The sequence below is a fragment of the Carassius gibelio genome, chromosome A19 (assembly GCF_023724105.1).
Source record: "Carassius gibelio isolate Cgi1373 ecotype wild population from Czech Republic chromosome A19, carGib1.2-hapl.c, whole genome shotgun sequence".
Lineage (NCBI taxonomy): Eukaryota > Metazoa > Chordata > Actinopteri > Cypriniformes > Cyprinidae > Carassius > Carassius gibelio.
The window spans coordinates 21,370,147-21,388,078 of NC_068389.1; the positions used below are offsets into that span (position 1 = coordinate 21,370,147).

At 35.9% G+C, this 17,932-nt stretch overlaps 2 protein-coding genes across 4 annotated transcripts in view; both read right to left on the reverse strand.

The window, feature by feature from the left end:
• Window positions 1-5,913, reverse strand: part of LOC127935878 (probable ATP-dependent RNA helicase ddx6) — a 7,881-nt gene extending 1,968 nt beyond the window's left edge. The window contains exons 1-15 of one of the 3 annotated variants that reach the window (XM_052534084.1): window positions 5,755-5,913; window positions 4,849-4,974; window positions 4,310-4,408; window positions 3,758-3,821; window positions 3,484-3,588; window positions 2,391-2,520; window positions 2,138-2,284; window positions 1,953-2,047; window positions 1,682-1,804; window positions 1,453-1,581; window positions 1,253-1,369; window positions 1,037-1,100; window positions 812-913; window positions 439-672; window positions 1-274 (exon numbers count right to left, since the gene is read on the reverse strand). The exon at window positions 1-274 is cut by the window's left edge and continues 1,968 nt beyond it. In XM_052534084.1, the coding sequence (XP_052390044.1) occupies window positions 464-672; window positions 812-913; window positions 1,037-1,100; window positions 1,253-1,369; window positions 1,453-1,581; window positions 1,682-1,804; window positions 1,953-2,047; window positions 2,138-2,284; window positions 2,391-2,520; window positions 3,484-3,588; window positions 3,758-3,821; window positions 4,310-4,408; window positions 4,849-4,853 (1,389 nt within the window). In that variant the 5' untranslated portion in view covers window positions 4,854-4,974; window positions 5,755-5,913 and the 3' untranslated portion in view covers window positions 1-274; window positions 439-463. Of the gene's footprint in view, window positions 275-438; window positions 673-811; window positions 914-1,036; window positions 1,101-1,252; window positions 1,370-1,452; window positions 1,582-1,681; window positions 1,805-1,952; window positions 2,048-2,137; window positions 2,285-2,390; window positions 2,521-3,483; window positions 3,589-3,757; window positions 3,822-4,309; window positions 4,975-5,754 lie in introns of all 3 variants that reach the window. The other 2 variants (XM_052534083.1, XM_052534082.1) reach the window with 2 other exon arrangements.
• A 402-nt stretch (window positions 5,914-6,315) lies between these two features.
• LOC127935876 (hormone-sensitive lipase) lies at window positions 6,316-14,979 on the reverse strand. Its single transcript, XM_052534081.1, has 11 exons — window positions 14,683-14,979; window positions 11,977-12,221; window positions 11,149-11,433; window positions 10,884-10,974; window positions 10,595-10,740; window positions 9,853-10,038; window positions 9,501-9,653; window positions 9,264-9,408; window positions 8,217-8,444; window positions 7,740-8,107; window positions 6,316-7,659 (listed from the first exon to the last, which is right to left on the reverse strand). The coding sequence occupies exons 2-11, from the start codon at window positions 12,217-12,219 to the stop codon at window positions 7,426-7,428; spliced, it is 2,079 nt and encodes a 692-aa protein (XP_052390041.1). The 5' UTR covers window positions 12,220-12,221; window positions 14,683-14,979; the 3' UTR covers window positions 6,316-7,425.
• Window positions 14,980-17,932: the final 2,953 nt, after the last annotated feature.

Consider the following 17,932-nt stretch of genomic DNA (forward strand, 5'->3'; position numbering starts at 1 on the left):
ACTTGGGTTAAACAAGTTTTGTTTTATGATGTGTGTGTAAATTCTTAACTAATGATGCAAGAATGCTATTCTCTATGTTCACAAATACCTTTGTTTATTGTTTTCTATCAAAAAGGAACTCCTGAATGTTTAGTTTTTGTTCTTGCATGTCTCAACTGGTCATTTATAAAGATATATAACACTCCTAACAATGAACAATGAATGGAAGAAAAAAATAATACTGTGGAGCAGGAAAAGATGATGAAAGATATGAGCAGAGATTCTCCCAACTGTCCTAGAAAGAGCAGATGGAAAAGTCAATCCTATTTTCACGGATTCATATGGAAATATAAATAGACAATGCAATATAAGGTATTCTTAGATCAATAAACACAGTATAGGTGAATTTCCCCATTACATGACATAAGTACATAAAGTGTCCCAATTGTATGCCTTTACCTGTCCTGCTCTCTAATGGTGCCTCCTAATGTGCTTCAGAGCCTCCTCCAGGGTGAGATGTCTCTGCCTCACAGTCAGGGTTCACCGAGTGAAACTCTGCCACATACAGGCTCTTATCGATGCTCCCGGGAATGGGCGTTATCTCTGTCATCAGCTGGTCCTCAATGGTCTTCAGGTTAAAACGATCCTCAGCGGTAATGAGATTGATTGCCAAACCCAGATGTCCAAACCTTCCTACAAATTCAGCACAGGGGCCATATAATTATACATTATAAATAAAATAAAAGTTTAATGTGTGTGATATAAAAGTGTCGAGTCTAAATAATTTAATCCAAATTGAATCCTCCACATCAGTGTTTTTTGTCAACTTCACCTGAGCGTCCGATGCGATGCAGATATGTTTCTGCATTCTTGGGGAAGTCAAAGTTGATGACCACATTTACTGCCTGGATGTCGATGCCTCTAGTGAATAAATCTGTTTTAAGAGCATAAATTCAGTTACATTTTTTCTAGCATTATTATGCAATTACACACACACACACACACACACACACAAAAAAAAGAGTTAAGATACTATAATATATATATATACACTCACCTGTGCAAACAAGGTTTCTGCAGAGCCCATTTCTGAAGTCGTGGAAAACCCGGTTTCTGTATTCCTGCCATGTGAATAAAATAATGCACAATGTTTGCGGTCACAAATAATTGCAATACTGCAAAGTTTAAGAATTTGACTGAAGCAAATAAGCAAATCATACTGAACAGATCTGAATTGCACTGGAACTGACAACAAGAAAACATATACAAGTACCTGCATCATCTTAGCATGAATGTAAAAGCAGGAGCAGCCCAGCTGCGTGATCTTCTTGGCCAAGAGCTCCACTCGCTGAGTAGAGTTACAAAAGATGATGGACTGATTTATCTGCAACTGTTGAGAGAAGTGCTTGAGTCATGTTAACTGTAGAAATATTATTCTTTTTTCAAAGTCCTAAAAGGAAATTCATTCTTTACCCTGGAGAACAATGTGTTGAGGCAGTGGACTTTCTGTTTTTCTGTGACGTAAGCATAGTACTGCGTGATGCCTTTCAGGGTCAGTTCCTCCATCAGATTAATCTCATAGGGCTTCTGCAGGTGCTTTGCCTGACGAGATACAAAAGTGTGAATATTTAAACGTGCAGATGTAGAAAAAGACAGATGAGCACAATGAAAGCATAAATGTGTTTAAAATGACTTCTCGAACCATGAACTTCTGTACACTGATGGGGAATGTGGCTGAATAGAGCAGAATCTGTCTGTTCTTTGAAAGGAAACTAATGATGTCCTCAATAATAACCACAAAGTCCTGAGAGAGTAGCTTATCAGCCTAGAAGAAAACAAGCAATGAAGGTTAAACGTTGATAGCGGTGGTATTAACAACATCTAAGTAACGGTGTCAAGATGTTCCATTGTGACAGTGTGCAACAGGGAATAATTAATTTAGTAATATTCTGACGGGCATGTACAATACTCACCTCATCCATGACCATCATCTGAACTTTATTCACTTTGGCTATGCCCTTTTTTATCAAGTCCAAGATTCTGCCAGGTGTTGCTATAACCACATGAACTGCAGAAAACAGTTTTGAACAACATGCTTTTACTGCAGAAGATGATCAGACTGTAATCTCTTAATGATTAGATGTTCACTGAACAGTACCCTCCTCATCCAGGCGCATGATATCATCTCGTAGGTTGGTCCCTCCTGTGGTTGCCATGACCTTGACACCACCCAGGTGCTTGCTGATCTGAATACTGATCTGACTGACCTGCAGAGCCAGTTCACGAGTGGGAACTATCACAATGGCTGTGGGTAAACACAAAGAGAGTACAGTGTAAAAAATAAAAATAAAAAAATAAGAAAGTGGAGGATAAAAGGTATATCTTGTGTGAAATGTTTTGGAGAGAGATACCCTGGATATGATCCTTTTTTATGTCAATTCGCTCCAGAAGGGGGATAAGGTATGCACCACTCTTTCCAGTCCCGTTTTTGGCACGAGCCAGTATATCGCGGCCAGAAAGGGCAATAGGAATACTCTCTTCCTAAAAAAAAATAAATAAAAAAATAAAAAAAAATCGAAGGAACAGTTCACCCAAAAATGAAAATTTGCTAAAAATTTACTCATCCTCAGGACATTCAATATAAAGATGAATTTGTTTTCTTCATCAGAACAGATCTGGAAAAACTTAGCATTAAATCACTTGAAGGATCCTCTGCAGTGAATGGGTGCCGTCAAAATGAGAGTCCAAACAGCTGATTAAAACATCACAATAATTCAAAAGTAATCCACACCACTCCAGTTCAGCAATTAAAACTTTGTGAGTGGAAAAGCTGCTCACAATTCCATCATCAAGGCATTTTAACTTTAAATTGTCGCTTCTGGACAAAATATCCATAATAGTCCATAATAACACTTCTTGAAAAAGTTAATTCCCTGTTGTCCTCTCACATCAAAATCCACTGATATAAACAGTTTTGGACTACGCTTGTAAAATGGTGCTTGATTTGTGCATATTTCTCTCCTGATTCAGACAAGATGACTGTTCCACCACTGGAGAAAACAATATTATGGCTTTAATACTGTTTTGTTGATATTATGCCAATATAGGAAGCAACAATTTGAAGTTAAAAACGTCTTGATGGAATGGTTTGTTATAAACAGGCAGCTTTTCACTTCACATGACATGAATTGATGAACTGGAGTTGTGTGGATTATTTACTTTGATGTTTTTATCAGCTGTTTGAACTCTAATTCTAATGGCACTCATTCACTGCAGAGAACACAATGGTGAGCAAGTGATGTAATGCTTCATTTCACTAAATCTGTTCTTATGTAGAGACAAACTCATCAATATCTTGGATAGCCAGAGCGTGAATACATTTTCTTCATATTTTCATTTCACTATTCCTTTAAACACTGTTATTAAGCATAAACACTGAGGATACCAATGTTGTTCAGAAAGACTGGTCACTTGTCCATGTTTTGAAGATCTTGCATCTATTACCTGAATGGGGGAGGGCTTTTCCCATCCCATCTCAAAAATGCCCATCAGCAGCTCTCTCTTTAGACAGTAGTCCTCAAACTCATTTCCTTTGGTTGCAGTCACATCCTTGGGAGACAGAAATAGCATGAAATAGACAGATCATAAGATCATCTGTACTTATACTTTACAAAATGAAAAACAATCACTTCTCACCAAATGCATGTTGCATGTATATATAAGAATTCTACAGTGTGAAAAACAAAACATCCTTATAACATTTCACTGAAAGACTTACAGAAGTTTTGAATCTATTGTCCTTAGCCGGGAGCAGTAGGCTTTTTTTCCAGTCATCACCAAACCTGTGTGTCAGTAAATTAATATACATACTTCTGTACAAAAGTTTGGGGTCAGTAATACATATGTATTTGTAAAGAAAGAAATTGATACTTTTGTTCAACAAGAACCTATTAAATCGTCAGAAAGTGACAGTAAAGGCATTTATTATGCTAGAAAAGATTTTTATTTCAAATGAAAGCTGTTATTTGAACTTTTATCAAAGAATGTTTCTTGAGCAACAAATCAGCTTATTAGTATGATTTCTAGAGGATCCTGTGACACTGAAGACTGGGGTAATGATGCTGAAAATTCAGCTAATAATTAACAGTTATTAGAAATTGCAAAAATATTTAAAAATATTACTGTTTTTCTGATCAAATAAATGCAGCCTTGGTGAACATAAAAGTCTTAACAGACCCCAAACTTTTAAACAGCAGTGTACACAGACATGTCACATATAACACACATACATTAAGAACAAGAGTTCATTAAGACAGTATAACAACCTCACCTGATTCCAGGTCCTTCCTGAGATGCAATGGCTGGTTTTGGGGTCCCCATGGGCTCCTTTCCAGACTGAGAGGGGCCTTTAGGCTGTCCTATAAGATGCCTATTGTGTGTGTTTAACCCAATGAAAGCAGGCCCAGTATTCTCCATCTTTGTTGACATTTTTTTTTAAAGTTTCTAAAGCTTTTCCATGTCTTTTTTTACTTTTCTAACGCCTTACTAATTTGTAATAAGACCAAGTGAACCATTCACAGTGTCCACAAGGCCTCAATAAAAAGTATCACTAAAGAATCGTATGAGATATTTATAAATTTTACATACAGCTTAGGCTCAATAATGCAGAGCAATGCTGCCACACAAGATTTATTACAGGGCTCTTCTAAAAGAAGATAAATAAATATGTATGTGCATAAATAATGCACACAGTATAGAAAATTATACCTGGACAGGTGCAATAAAGAACTTGTCTGCTAAGGAAATGTGAACTACAGAAATATCTAGACTACAACTTTCTTTTCGTGTCTACACTTCTGCAATATTTACATCATGCAAACAGCGCTTTGTGGTCTTCTGGCTGCCGATTTTCACTTTTACTTCTTCAGATGCAGTTTAACTCTCAGATGTGCTTTCCTCTGTGTAGACATCCAGTTGTGTCCACACCTGTGCCACCTGCAGAGAAACAACGTGGAAATCAAAGTCAATTCACTATACAAAATGAAATGACATTAAATATTCTGTTAGATGCTCATTGAATATCCATTTTTAATTTATAATTGTTTTACAGTCGTAACTATCAATGTTATATTGGTTAAAATAATTTATTGCAAACAGAAAGTTTTTTAAAAACGGTCAAATGCAATGTTGTAACGGGTCATAATCATCCCCTGACAGAAAAAGTTTTTTTTTTGGAGTTTCATGGTATAAGGTGGACTTTATGGAATAAATAAAACTTTATAAAAGTACCTTGTCACATGTCATGATGCTGAATGATTCCCATATTGGAAAACAATAACTTAACTTAAAGTAATAACACTGAATTACCAAGGCACTTTTACTAGTCAAAACTATTACAATGAGACATTATATAAAATTATTATAACTGTAATCTAGTAAATGCTACAACTTAATTCTAGTAACGTTACTGTTGACTTTATTCTCGAAAATATTGTCATATTTTTTACTTAATTCTCGTATTGCTACGACTTTATTCTGGCAGTTTTTACTTTTTACTCAAAATATTACCTTAATATTGTAATGCTAGTTTTTTAACGTAGCACTAAAACGCCGCATTAAATTAAATTAACATCACTCCAGGCAAATCGTTTTGAAAAATAACGTTTATACCAAATTGACTGACATCAACTTACGTTAGTTTAGTTAGTTGTGCTAAGCTAGGCTAAACTTTTAACATTACTCTAACATATCCGACAGTTAAAACCAAATATTTACCTTTACTTACACCCGTTTCCTATGCTGCCATATATGTGAAGTAAATTACTTGGTGGGATTTATTTCAATTCGCTTCAAACAGCTATTCTCGTTGTTGTATTTCTGTCAACATGAACGTCAGAGGGCTTCGTTTTGAAGCTGTGTATCTGAGGTGCTGCCATCAACGGCTCGGAGGCTCTTATGACCCTGTCAAACATTTCTTTAAATATACGCCTTTATTACCTTAAAATTACTGTGGTATCCATAGTGTATTTTAGGCATTCTTAGTCATAAAAAAATAATAATACTAGAAAAAATTTAATTTAATATATATATATATATATATATATATATATATATATATATATATATATAAACATTTTTTTTTAAAATAATTCAATAAACACTTCATGAATTCAGACTTGAAATTCTTATTATTATTATTAGTAGTAGTAGCATAAAGTAGTGACTAATACTTATCAAATTACCATAATGTTATTGTAGTAACAATAACTGCAAAATTGAGCAAAATATAGACCAAAACATAAAACAGCACTGGAAACACAGAGCCCTTTAAAAATAGTGGATTATTAATTTATTGCATTTGACATTCAGTTCATCAAAATTCTCTCAGAAATGTACAGCACAGAACAAAAATATTTGGTGTTTAAAGAAAAGAGTACAGGTCATCATGTGCTGAATCTGATTTGGTTATGGTTATGAACACCTTTTAACTAATTGAGTTTACTGCATCATTAATGTGAACTGGTAACTAGTCAACAGTGAATGATTCTTGTGCATCCAGCCAGTTGTTCTTCAAGAAATATAATGAGGTAACCTGTTAACATGAAGGTTCAAGTGTAGACAACAGTACAATGAAAAGAAACAATGCTATAAAGCGCATAACTGCATCCTCAAAGTTTTGTCAGATATATAAAATCAATGATATCACACACAAATACCCTCTTAAAATGAATTACACATTTTAAAATAATGCTATAGCTGACGTTGTTATTTAATACTATAGCAGGGGTGTCAAAGTAATTTCAGGCCACAAAACACACTAAATACAACTTTATGTGGGACAATATAAGTTTATATATATATATATATATATATATATATATATATATATATATATATATATATATATATATATATATATATATATATATATATATATCATAGAGAGTGCTGTGTATTTGACACAACCTTTACATTTAATTCAAAAACATTCAAACCATTTTCATTTCAGATAAAAATAAGTCAGACATGGTGATTTTAATAAAAATCCACAGAGCAGTTGCTTTAAAAATATTCATTTGCGGAGCAGAAGTAGCTAGGATTGATCTAATTGCATCACTACAGGCACAATGGTGAAAATTTGGTGGATGGTTAGACATTCAGTTCATTTAGAACACAACAGTGGATAGTTATTGTGAATACTTAAAAATGAGTCATTCTGATGCAAAACTGGCTGCACATTAAGCCTATGACTGTGGTATTGCAAGCTGGATCTACAATTGCTTCCAGGAGTTCAGCTGGTGGACAGACTTATCTAAAAAAAAAAATAAAAAAAAAAAATCTGGTTTCAAACCTTTCAAAACTACTTTCACTTCATTATTATTTAGATCCCTGGAACTTCTTGAACATTGGTGGTCCATCATGATGACTTTCCCAAGCCTAAACGGTCTAATTGATCCCCTGCTGCCTCTGATCAGCAGGTAGTTCCTCTTGCTGGAAGACTTCTCTGATTCGTTTCACACATATATCAGATGCTTCCTGGGTTTCTTTGGAAAGCTGTAGTAGGCTCAGGAAGCCATGGGGAAGGTCTTCAACCACAGTGAGCGTTACAGGCTGGTTCATATTCCTAAGCTTTTTGGCAAGCATCACCGAATCATCTAACAGGGCATCCAAAGCAGAGGCCTGAAAAGAACAATCAATCAAAGCATTAAAATAATAGCTTCAAACGTTGTTCTTGGAAATGCATTTTCATCATGTCTTACCACTATATGCACTGGGGGAAGCCCCTTGAGAAGACTGTCCGGAGCTAGTAGAGGAGAAACGAATGGGTTCTTCATTATTGGTGTGCAAGGTGTCCGTATATCCACCAGACACCGAGACCGGAGTGGCTCAAAGTTGTCTGGGTATTCTTTGACTTCCTGTGGTTTCTCTACAGAATGTGACTTGGTAGATGAAGGACCGTTTGATGATGTGGTTAAAGAGGATGACGATGCTGCTTTTGGATCTAATAGGGTCTGAAACCAATTTGTCGCTCCTTGGGCGAAGTTAGTCAACAACTTTACTGTGTCGTGTCCCAAAGCGGCCAAGGTGTCTAACTGCTGAGCCGGCTGTGCTGACTGAAAACTTGTACCTGAGACCGAGACAGTGACCAAGAGACAGTACAATCATGAAAATGCGGTAGATTAAAGCTGTATTGCATAAACCTTTTGTCTAGAACACGACTCGACTCAAAAGCTCACCAGCATAGGCATCAATACACTTGTAGAGCACACTCAGAGGCAGCAGAGGGTCGATTAAAGTGAGCAGTCTGGATGGTGAGGCATCTGTTGTTAGCAGAGTTGCTGGGTACGCTGCCACAATCCCATCAGGAACACGTACGCCGTGAGACATTGCCCTCATAGAGACTGTTATACACAGGTTACCACCTGCACTGTCTCCCACCAAACAAACACGTTCTGCAGTCGAGCCTGTGCAGCAAGATCAACATTTAGAGAGTCCTGAGGCATGGTTGGCATGTTCACACCTGTTAATATGCTCACACACCTAAAGGTAAAAATAAAGTTCAAATGGTTCTTTGCAAAGTTCAACCCTCTTTTCATAGGATTTGTGATGGGCTACATGGTTTACAACTTATTTTATAATTATTATTATTATACACTACCGTTCAAAAGTTTGGGGTCAGATATTTAAATGTTTTTAAAAGTCGTCTCACCAAGTCTGCATTTTATTGATATTGTACAGTATTTTACTGTGCAGTAATACTGTATAATTACAATTTCAAATAACTGTTTTCTATTTTAATACATTTGTAAAATGTATTTTTTCCCCCCAATCTGCAGTCATTACTCCATTCTTCAGTGTCACATGATCCTTCAGAACTCATTCTAATATACTCAAAAAACATTTCTTCTTATTATCCATTTTGAAATCAGTTGTGCTGCTTAATATGTTGGTGGAAATCAGGATTTTTCAAGATTCTTTGAATAGAAAAATTATAAAACAGCATTTATTTATTTTGTAGTATTATAAGTTTCTTTGCATCCTTACCTCCCCCTCTCCCTAAAAAGAACATTTTTATATTATCTTTAATAATATATATATATAATAGTATATATATATATATATATATATATATATATATATTACTTTTAACAGCATTACATTTCCTTTTAAAACTGCCTTTTTTGACTAGTACATGTATATACTGAAATTACATTATATCTCCATAAAACAATTACTGTATGCATATTAGTTATTCCATTTGGAGAGGAGTGTGCTTTACAAACCCAGCAAGTGGCAATTCTTTAAGGCCCAACAGTAGGCATAGAAACACTCCTCTAGAGCCCGAGGGAACGGGGCCTCTGGAGCCAACGAGTAATCCACAGAGAGAATAGGCACATTCAGATCCTTTGACCAGCTCTTCAAGTAATTCTACAATAGAGAGAAAAAAACACAACATCCAAACAATGAAATCACTTAGGTGAGAAACTTTATATAGGGAGATAAAATTGCCACAGCCATACCTCATGTGATTTTGAAGTTTGTGCGACAAAGCCTCCTCCGTGGAAGTGTATGAGCAGGCATGGAGAAAGAGGAGCTGTCTGACGACTGAAACCCCCTGGCAGAGAGAGCTGAGGCCCCTCGGGACGAGAAAGGGCCAACAGTTCTGCACTGTCCTGTGGGAAGAGTTTGAATATGGAGGACATTTTGCAGAACTAATAGTTAAAAAAAAAAAAAAAGCAGCATTTAATTACAAGAATGCTGAAAACATTTCTTTAAACTCATGCTAGAAACATCATTCAGAGCCTTAGGATACCTGTTTGTCCAACATCTAAATATGTTATTAATTCTTTCTTTTTCATAAAACACACAAACCTGTCCTTGTCGGAGTGTGTGAGAGATCAAGCGCACTTTGACTGGCCCAGGGCCCCAGTGTGCAACCGGAGGATTCATAAAGACTGAGAAACTGGGGTCAGAGGCCAGTGGCAAACTCAGACTTTCAGCTGGAATGGTTAATATTACATTCACTTGCACCACGGTGGAAGTAATCCTTGTCAAACTCTTTAGAAAAATACAGAAAAGAAAAAAATATATATAATTGAAACTCTTCTGTCTTATTTAAACATACCGTTCAAAAGCTTGGTGTCAGTCAGAGTTTTAAAAAGAAATTAAGACCGTATACTTATTCGGAAAGCATGCAAATAATTGATCAACACAAATTATATTTCCGATCTTATGAACTTCCATTTATCAAAGAATCCTGAAAAGTGATCAGTTTCCACAAACGTATTAAGCCGAAAAACTGTTTTCAACATTGATAATAATCAGATATTTTTCTTGAACAGCAAATCAGCATAGTAGAACGATTTCTGAAGGATCATGTGACACTGAATACTGGAATAATGTTGATGCTGAAAATTCAGATTTGCATAACAGGAATAAATGACATTTTTGTTTAAATAAATGCAGCCTTGGTCAGCATTTTAAAAAATCTTACTGACCCCAAAAGTTTGAACGGAACTTTACATTATGTAAATCTCCAGTTTAACAACAATAACAAAACAGATATTGTTTTATCTGTTCTCATAGAAGCACACATAAACATACTTGTACTTACTGATAATAACTCAGTCTCTGTAAGATTCCAAAAGGTTTTCCAAAACTGCATATCTAGATTTTGTGTGATGCGCTCAAACTCTGTCCCCCTCAGCTCAGGATCTACCATGTATTTGCCCGATGTGAAGAAAGAAAGAGCAGCAATGCCTGTAAATAAATCAAAGTTCATTGGCAAAAGGGATATGTAGTTGTGCGAGAGACTGCAGTGCATTATGGAAATAGCAGACATAAACACATCAAAGAATAAATCATGTAGTCCTAATATTATGAACTGCCCTATATGCACTTACCTAACCCAGTTTGCTGTTTCTTGTAGTTTTCACCAAAGGACACCATACTGATGACCACTGTCTGTAGAAAAGGCCTGAGAGAAGGGGAAAACTTGGAGCAGAGACAAATAAATAGAGACTTAGTGTTTCTGGAACCAGTTTGCATACAACATATAAACTGCACGCACTAGTGAAACAATAAAGATTTGCATTCATGGGAGGTTCCTAGTTCTGCTAAAAAAAGAAAAAACTAAATTATGCAAAAGAATTCTTAACATTATCTTACCTGGAATCCCAAACAACGACCATAGAAACATGCTTTGTGCATGGAGATGTACTCTTGCACAAACCTCTCGCTTAAACCCCCTTCCTCCTGTGAATAGAGCTGACCATGGGCATTGTCACTAAGTAATACCTGTGCCAGGTAAAGCAACGCCCGCAGCTGGCACAGGGCACTACAGTACGCATCCATTTCTGCCATATTATGGTCCATCCTGAAAAACGCTCCAGTGCAGTTTGATGCGATGTAACGGGCCTTCTGAAGGATGTGGAAGATGCAGGAATGGACCACCTACGGAAAACAGACAACATCAATGGACTGCTTTGGTGGATATTATGCTAACTATTATTCTATAATTTTCTATATTATATAAAAATACACAGTTTGGGGCCACTCAGATTTTTTTTTTTTAATGTAATGCTTTTTTCAGCAAGGTAAGATAAAAAATTATAACAAAAATATGAAACAGCACAAATGTTGTTTTGTTTTGTGTTTTTCACACAGAAAATAATAAATGTTTCTTGAGCAGCAAATCAGCATATTAGAACAATTTCTGAAGGATCATGTGACACTGAAGACTGGAGTACTAGCTTCTAAAAATACAGTGTCTCTAAGACAGGAATAAATGTAATTTTAAAATATATTTAAAAAACGTATTTTAAAGCATGATAATATTTCACAATATTTGTTTCACTGTATTTTTGATCAAAGAATTGCAGCATTGGTGAGCATAAAATACTTCATCACAACTTTTTATTATGATATGCCATTATTTGCACTTAACACCTCATTTGTAATACTGCACTCAACAGTTTGTAACCTTTTAGTGGTTACCTTGACTAAGGTGCGATATCCATTGCCAGGGGTCTGCGCATCCAAATCAAAATGGTGATAGACAGCAGTGAAACTAGTGATCAAGGGTTCAACAGCACGACCATGTTCCTGAATCTGCCTCATGACCCCCAACAGACGATTGGTGGCATCGGCATTTGAAGAATTGTTGCGGGATCCATTAAGAGCCGAGATGACATCTGAACATACCATCTGCAGTGCTGCAAATACATCCTTATTATCCATGTCTGAGGACAGAGATATCAATAATGAAAATGTGAAATAACACCCAAAACATTCAGAAATGTACAAAATTTTTCTGAAGGCAACAAAGCACAAAGAACAAAAACACACATACAATACAAAAAAAAATAAAAAATACAGTTTGGCAATGGCCAACCAATGTCATGAATACAAAATATTGTGTTCCAGAGAGAGCAGAGACTGACAGATCCCGGCCTGTGTCAATGGACACAAAGACTGGATCACGCAATATTCCTGCAACATCTAACCCTTAAGTCATCAAAGTCCAAAAGCAAGCACAAAAACCAGCTACTTTCTGAAAACGCATAATGGGAGGAACCAAGTACTATAATTCAATTTAGTGGTGTGATGTGTGACAGAGATTTCAAGGAGAAGCTTATCAATGGAATTGGAGTCCCAGAACATGATGAGAACCTGCAGTCCATAATGGGCCCTGTTAGACATGATACTGGATCTCAGTGGATCTTTTTCCACTTTTAACCCATCACAACATAAGGAATATGATTGGACATTAGTACAGGTGCATTTCAATAAATTAGAAGTTAATTTATTTCAGTAATTCAACTCAAATTGTGAAAACCGTGTATTAAATTAAATGGACACTGACTAGTTTACTGTAAGTCTTTGGTTCTTTTAATTGTGATGATTTTGGCTTACATTTAAAAAAAAACCACCAATTCACTATCTCAACAAATTAGAATATGGTGTCATGCCAATCAGCTAATCAGCTCAAAACACCTGCAAAAGTTTCCAGAGCCTTCAAAATGGTCCCTCAGTTCGGTTCACTAGGCTACATGATCATGGGGAAGAATGCTGATCTGACAGTTGTCCGGAAGACAATCATTGACTCCCTTCACAAGGACTGTAAGCCACAAACATTCATTGGCAAAGAAGCTGGCTGTTCACAGAGTGCTGTATCCAAGCATGTTAACAGGAAGTTGAGTGGAAGGAAAAAGTGTGGAAGAAAAAGATGACAACCAACAGAGAGATCCACAGCCTTATGAGGATTGTCAAGCAAAATCGATTTAAGAATTTGAGTGAACTTCACAAGGAATGGGCTGAGGCTGGGGTCAAGGCATCAAGAGCCACCACACACAGACATGTCAAGGAATTTGCTGAACCACAGACAACGTCAGAGGTGTCTTACCTGGGCTAAGGAGAAGAAGAACTGGTACTGTTGCCCAGTGGTCTAAAGTCCTCTTTTCAGATAAGAGTAAGTTTTGTATTTCATTTGGAAACCAAGGTCCAAGAGTCTGGAGGAAGAGTGGAGAATCTCATAGCTCAAGTTGCTTGAAGTCAAGTGTTAAGTTTCCACAGTCTGTGATGATTTTGGGTACAATTTCATCTGCTGGTGTTGGTCCATTGTGGTTTTTGGAAAACAAAATTCACTGCACCAATTTTACCAAGAAATCTTGGAGAACTTCATGCTTTCTTCTGCTGACCAGCTTTTTGAAGATGCTGATTTCATTTTCACCTCCCCACACTGCCAAAAGAAGCAAAAGTTGGTGTGCTTGACTGGCCAGCAAACTCACCAGACCTGAACCCCAGAGAGAATCTATGGGGTATTGTCATGAGGAAAATGAGAAACAAGAGACCAAAAATGCAGATGAGCTGAAGGCCACTGTCAAAGAAATCTGAGCTTCCACACCACCTCAGCAGTGCCACAAACTGATCACCTCCATGCCACGCTGAATTTCACAATTTGAGTTGAATTACTGAAATAAATGAGCTTTTCCACAACATTCTAATTTACTGAGATGCACCTGTATATTATAGAACTAATATAGTGTAGTATATTAACAGATCAATGATCCCCTGTCACAGAAACTTATAAAAAACCAAAAGGTTTTTAACATAAATTTCCCATTTTAAGTATGCCTTATTAATAGATGGCAACACCAGAAAAACATTAGTTATAAAATATTCATTAGAAAAATAAACAAAATATTAAATTAAATTATTTAATTATAAATGCAATATTACATTATTAATACAATATATATTTTAAAATAATTATGATAAATATCTGACATTTTCATGAAGGGCTTTACTTTGACAAGTAGGCTAAGGTAAAAGAGAGTTTGAGATAAAACCTTTTAAGATGGTTGCACCCAAAAAACATTAAACATTTATCAGCTATGTAGCCTGTTTCCTCAGTATTTAACAATATAGAGGCTATGTGGTATGTTATAGCAGCCAAGTATCATAAAACAGCATGTAATAAAAAAAGATCTGGCAACCCACTTTGCGCGATGCAGCGTTTGCCAGACAACTCCAGGGTGCAATAGGTTGCTCATTAACTTTCAATGGGACGAAACAGACATTACGAAACGTTTGGGAATGGTGGCCTCCACTCACAAATTTTGGAGACGAGGGTCAAGCAACCAGCCCGGAAAAGTTTACCCATCTACATTGAAAGGTTTCGGTTTGTTAAACAGCTCTTACCTAGTAACCTGTCACTCAATGAGCTCCGCTGCGCGTGCACGTTGCGCCTGAACTGCGAGCGTACGTTGACAGCAGCAACACATATCTAACAGCAGACCGTCTCGGAATGCTATCGACACTCGTACATTTTTATATCTAAAAACAGCGTGGTAGTGGATGTCTTTTGTTTTTGCTTTAACCTGCCTGTATCCTCTTCCGTGCCTGTGAAAGTTTCGACAAACCCGCAGCATCATGGGTACACGAGTTCAGAACAGAGCCCTATCGACGCATGTACGCGAGTGACGCGACGCGAACGTTTCCACTGCAATCAACGCTTTCAATGTATGTAGTGTTCTAATTTAGTCTTATAAATGGGACCGTATAGGGAAATCCGGTGATTTCTAAAAATAGTAGACATTACGCTTTAATATACAAAAAAACATTTTAATAAATATTTTTATAGATTAATAAAAGTTCATGTTTTCAGTACAAGGGTATCATAAATATCAGCTATTTTACAGAATATCAAGTTATATTAATATTTTCATGAATATCACGTGTATTTTAAATGTTATGAATGTATACCGCTGATTGATGTAAATTTATTTCGACAGCTTTATATTGTTTTATAGCCTACAGTTTTATATTCTTTATATATATGCATTTGCTATAGCTATAGGTGTTTTATAGCAGGTTAACGTATATAGCACGATAAATAAATTTATAATAATTAAAAAATCATAAAAGATTAATTTAAAATTATAAATAGTAATAACACCATTAAATCGTTTTCGCTTTTTGTAATGAATGAGTTACTTAATTTCACAGTGAATTGTTCTCAGTGAGCACACAGTGGCAGTCATTACAAAGATATTTGATTCCAGCTTCTCATTATCACCTGATGATACCCTCTGCTGGTCGAGGAGAAAACTGACTGAATTCTTGAATAGCCTTAGTGCTATAAAGAATCAACAGAAAAATACTTAAAAAAAAAAAACAGAAGAATCAATCATACAAAATAAACGTGTAAAAAAAAAAAAAACCTCTAGTACAAATGCAATGTGGTCAAATGCATTTTTCACTGCCTAATTGTTGTATGACACATCAAATTACAAAACATTAGGGGTCCCTGTGTATTTTGTTGTAAGAATTAATTTTCTCCACAGTGATGAATAAAGCTTTATCTTATCTTTCTTATCTCATCTTTAAAGAGGGAGCTTCCAGTTTGTCTATTTTTAGGGTTTCCTATAATACTTTCACAACTTACAGCCCTTAACGACTTAATGTAAATTCTTTACTTCTACATCAGTTTCTTTAACAGGCAGGAAAGACTTTAAAAGGTCACAAAGCACTTAACCCTTTGATGGCCCACAACATATACACTGTGCAGTTCTCTAATATATTTCCATTTAAAAAACGTATTCCCTCTCAAGCCATACAAGATGTAGATTTATATACATATAGGCTATATATAATCAGAACCAAATTGGAGAAATGTAGCAGTAGGATTATTGTGATATTTTTAGCAGCTGTTTGGACTCTCATTCTGACGGCACCCATTCACTGCAGAGGATCCATTGGTGAGCAAGTAATGTAATGTTAAATTTCTCCAAATCTGTTCTAGTGAAGAAACAAACGTATCTCCATCTTGGTTGGGCACCATACCCTAAAAACAGAGACAGAACAATCTCAAATATTTTTTGTTTAGTCATATTTATATTCCTGAAAGAAGTGAACATTAAGACGTTAAAGCTTGTGCGTTCAGGTTTAATGTGATGCCTTGATGTTACAGTCTTCACATCTCTTTACACCTGCCGTTCACCAGCTGTCACCAGCTCAGGCTCTTGTTGTTTCTTTGGTTCTCACGTTACAGATGACAAATGTAGTTTTTGTATTTAGCATGCTCTGGCCTGGTCATCCATACTGATGGCTACCTATAGGGCATGCTACTTAAATTAGCAGCATGATGCTGTTCCTGAGATTAATTTCAAGAAAGCTTACTGCTTTCCTAAGTAGAGGTCTAGCCTGAAACAAATTTAAAATGAAGTGTTTTCTGCCAGTCTTGTTTGTTAAACAGTTGCAAAAAAGCAATACTGGAATAAAAAGGAATCAAATGCAAATCGAATAATAATATAAAAGATCAGTCATGGGTCCTTCTTACCTGCTGTGGAAAATGTACATTGTGTAAAAATAAAAATAAAAAAATAAACATGTTTTAGTAAAATCACCCTTTTCTTATTATTTACATATTATATAATACATACAAACATAACTATTCTTTCAGTTTTGTTTGTCTTAGTATTGCGTGTATCTTTATCTCTATTTGTACTTCATGTTTATTCATTTCTTATCATTTATTATTCCCATAAGCCTTTTACCAGGGGATTTATGAACTCTTATCTGTCTTATCTTTAAAAGGCGACTTTTAAAGTGTCTATTTTTAGGACTTATAACCGTTTCTATTTCTGGTATTTATTCATTGCTTAAAATTAAATCCTTTGATTTCTTAACACAAATGTTTAACTTAAACAGGTTCTCTTCTAGATGCCTCTACTTGTCAATAACTTCTCATTTAGATTTCATGAGACTGCACTGATGTTCTGCAATGCCGTTATGAGTCAGATAGGCCAGCGGTTTACCAATGTTTAGTATGATCGCTTGATTGATCATTGCAAGTGAGTTGGTTTTTCCAAAGTTTGTTAGCATCTGTGGTATGAATGAGGGTGAATTCAGGCTTTTTTTTTTTTTTAGCCAGTTACCAGTCAAACCAAAATAACATGCGACTAATGACTCTATAGAGCAGGAGAATCATGATGCTAAATTAGCAAAAGGCACCACAAGCAAATCCCAAACAAGGCCATATCTGGTTCACCACATGGGGATGGAGTTTCCATACAGGAGGTTTCCCCTGGACAATAATCTGCTCCTCTGTGATCTGCCTCTTTGCCATCTGATGCAGTTGAAGTGAGCCCCTGATGACTGATGTAAGCAACTATACTGTGGAATTTTTTTCGTTTTCACTAAAACATGCTGAGAAAATGTTACAGCTCCAACCACACTGGTTAACACTAAATAATTTAAATATTTGCAGGGACATCATGAACTTAATATTTTTGAGGGAGCCACGTGTGTGTATGTGTGTGTGTGGGGGGGGGGGGGGGTGTAGCACTTTATATTGTAGGCCTTTTTAATAAGAAATATTCAGACACTTGATAACTATATCATGAATGAACTTGATTCTCGAATGTGTTATTGTAAGTAAATGCATTTT

Bases quoted from the DNA above. Each gene is read 5' to 3' on its own strand.
- LOC127935876 (XM_052534081.1), bottom strand. From the start codon at position 12,219: ATGGATAATAAGGATGTATTTGCAGCACTGCAGATGGTATGTTCAGAT. The intron at 10,975-11,148 runs GTAAGATAATGT...CTCTGCTCCAAG, and splicing joins GTCGTTGTTTGGGATTCCAG to TTTTCCCCTTCTCTCAGGCC. The intron at 10,741-10,883 runs GTAAGTGCATAT...ATTTATTTACAG, and splicing joins GAAACAGCAAACTGGGTTAG to GCATTGCTGCTCTTTCTTTC.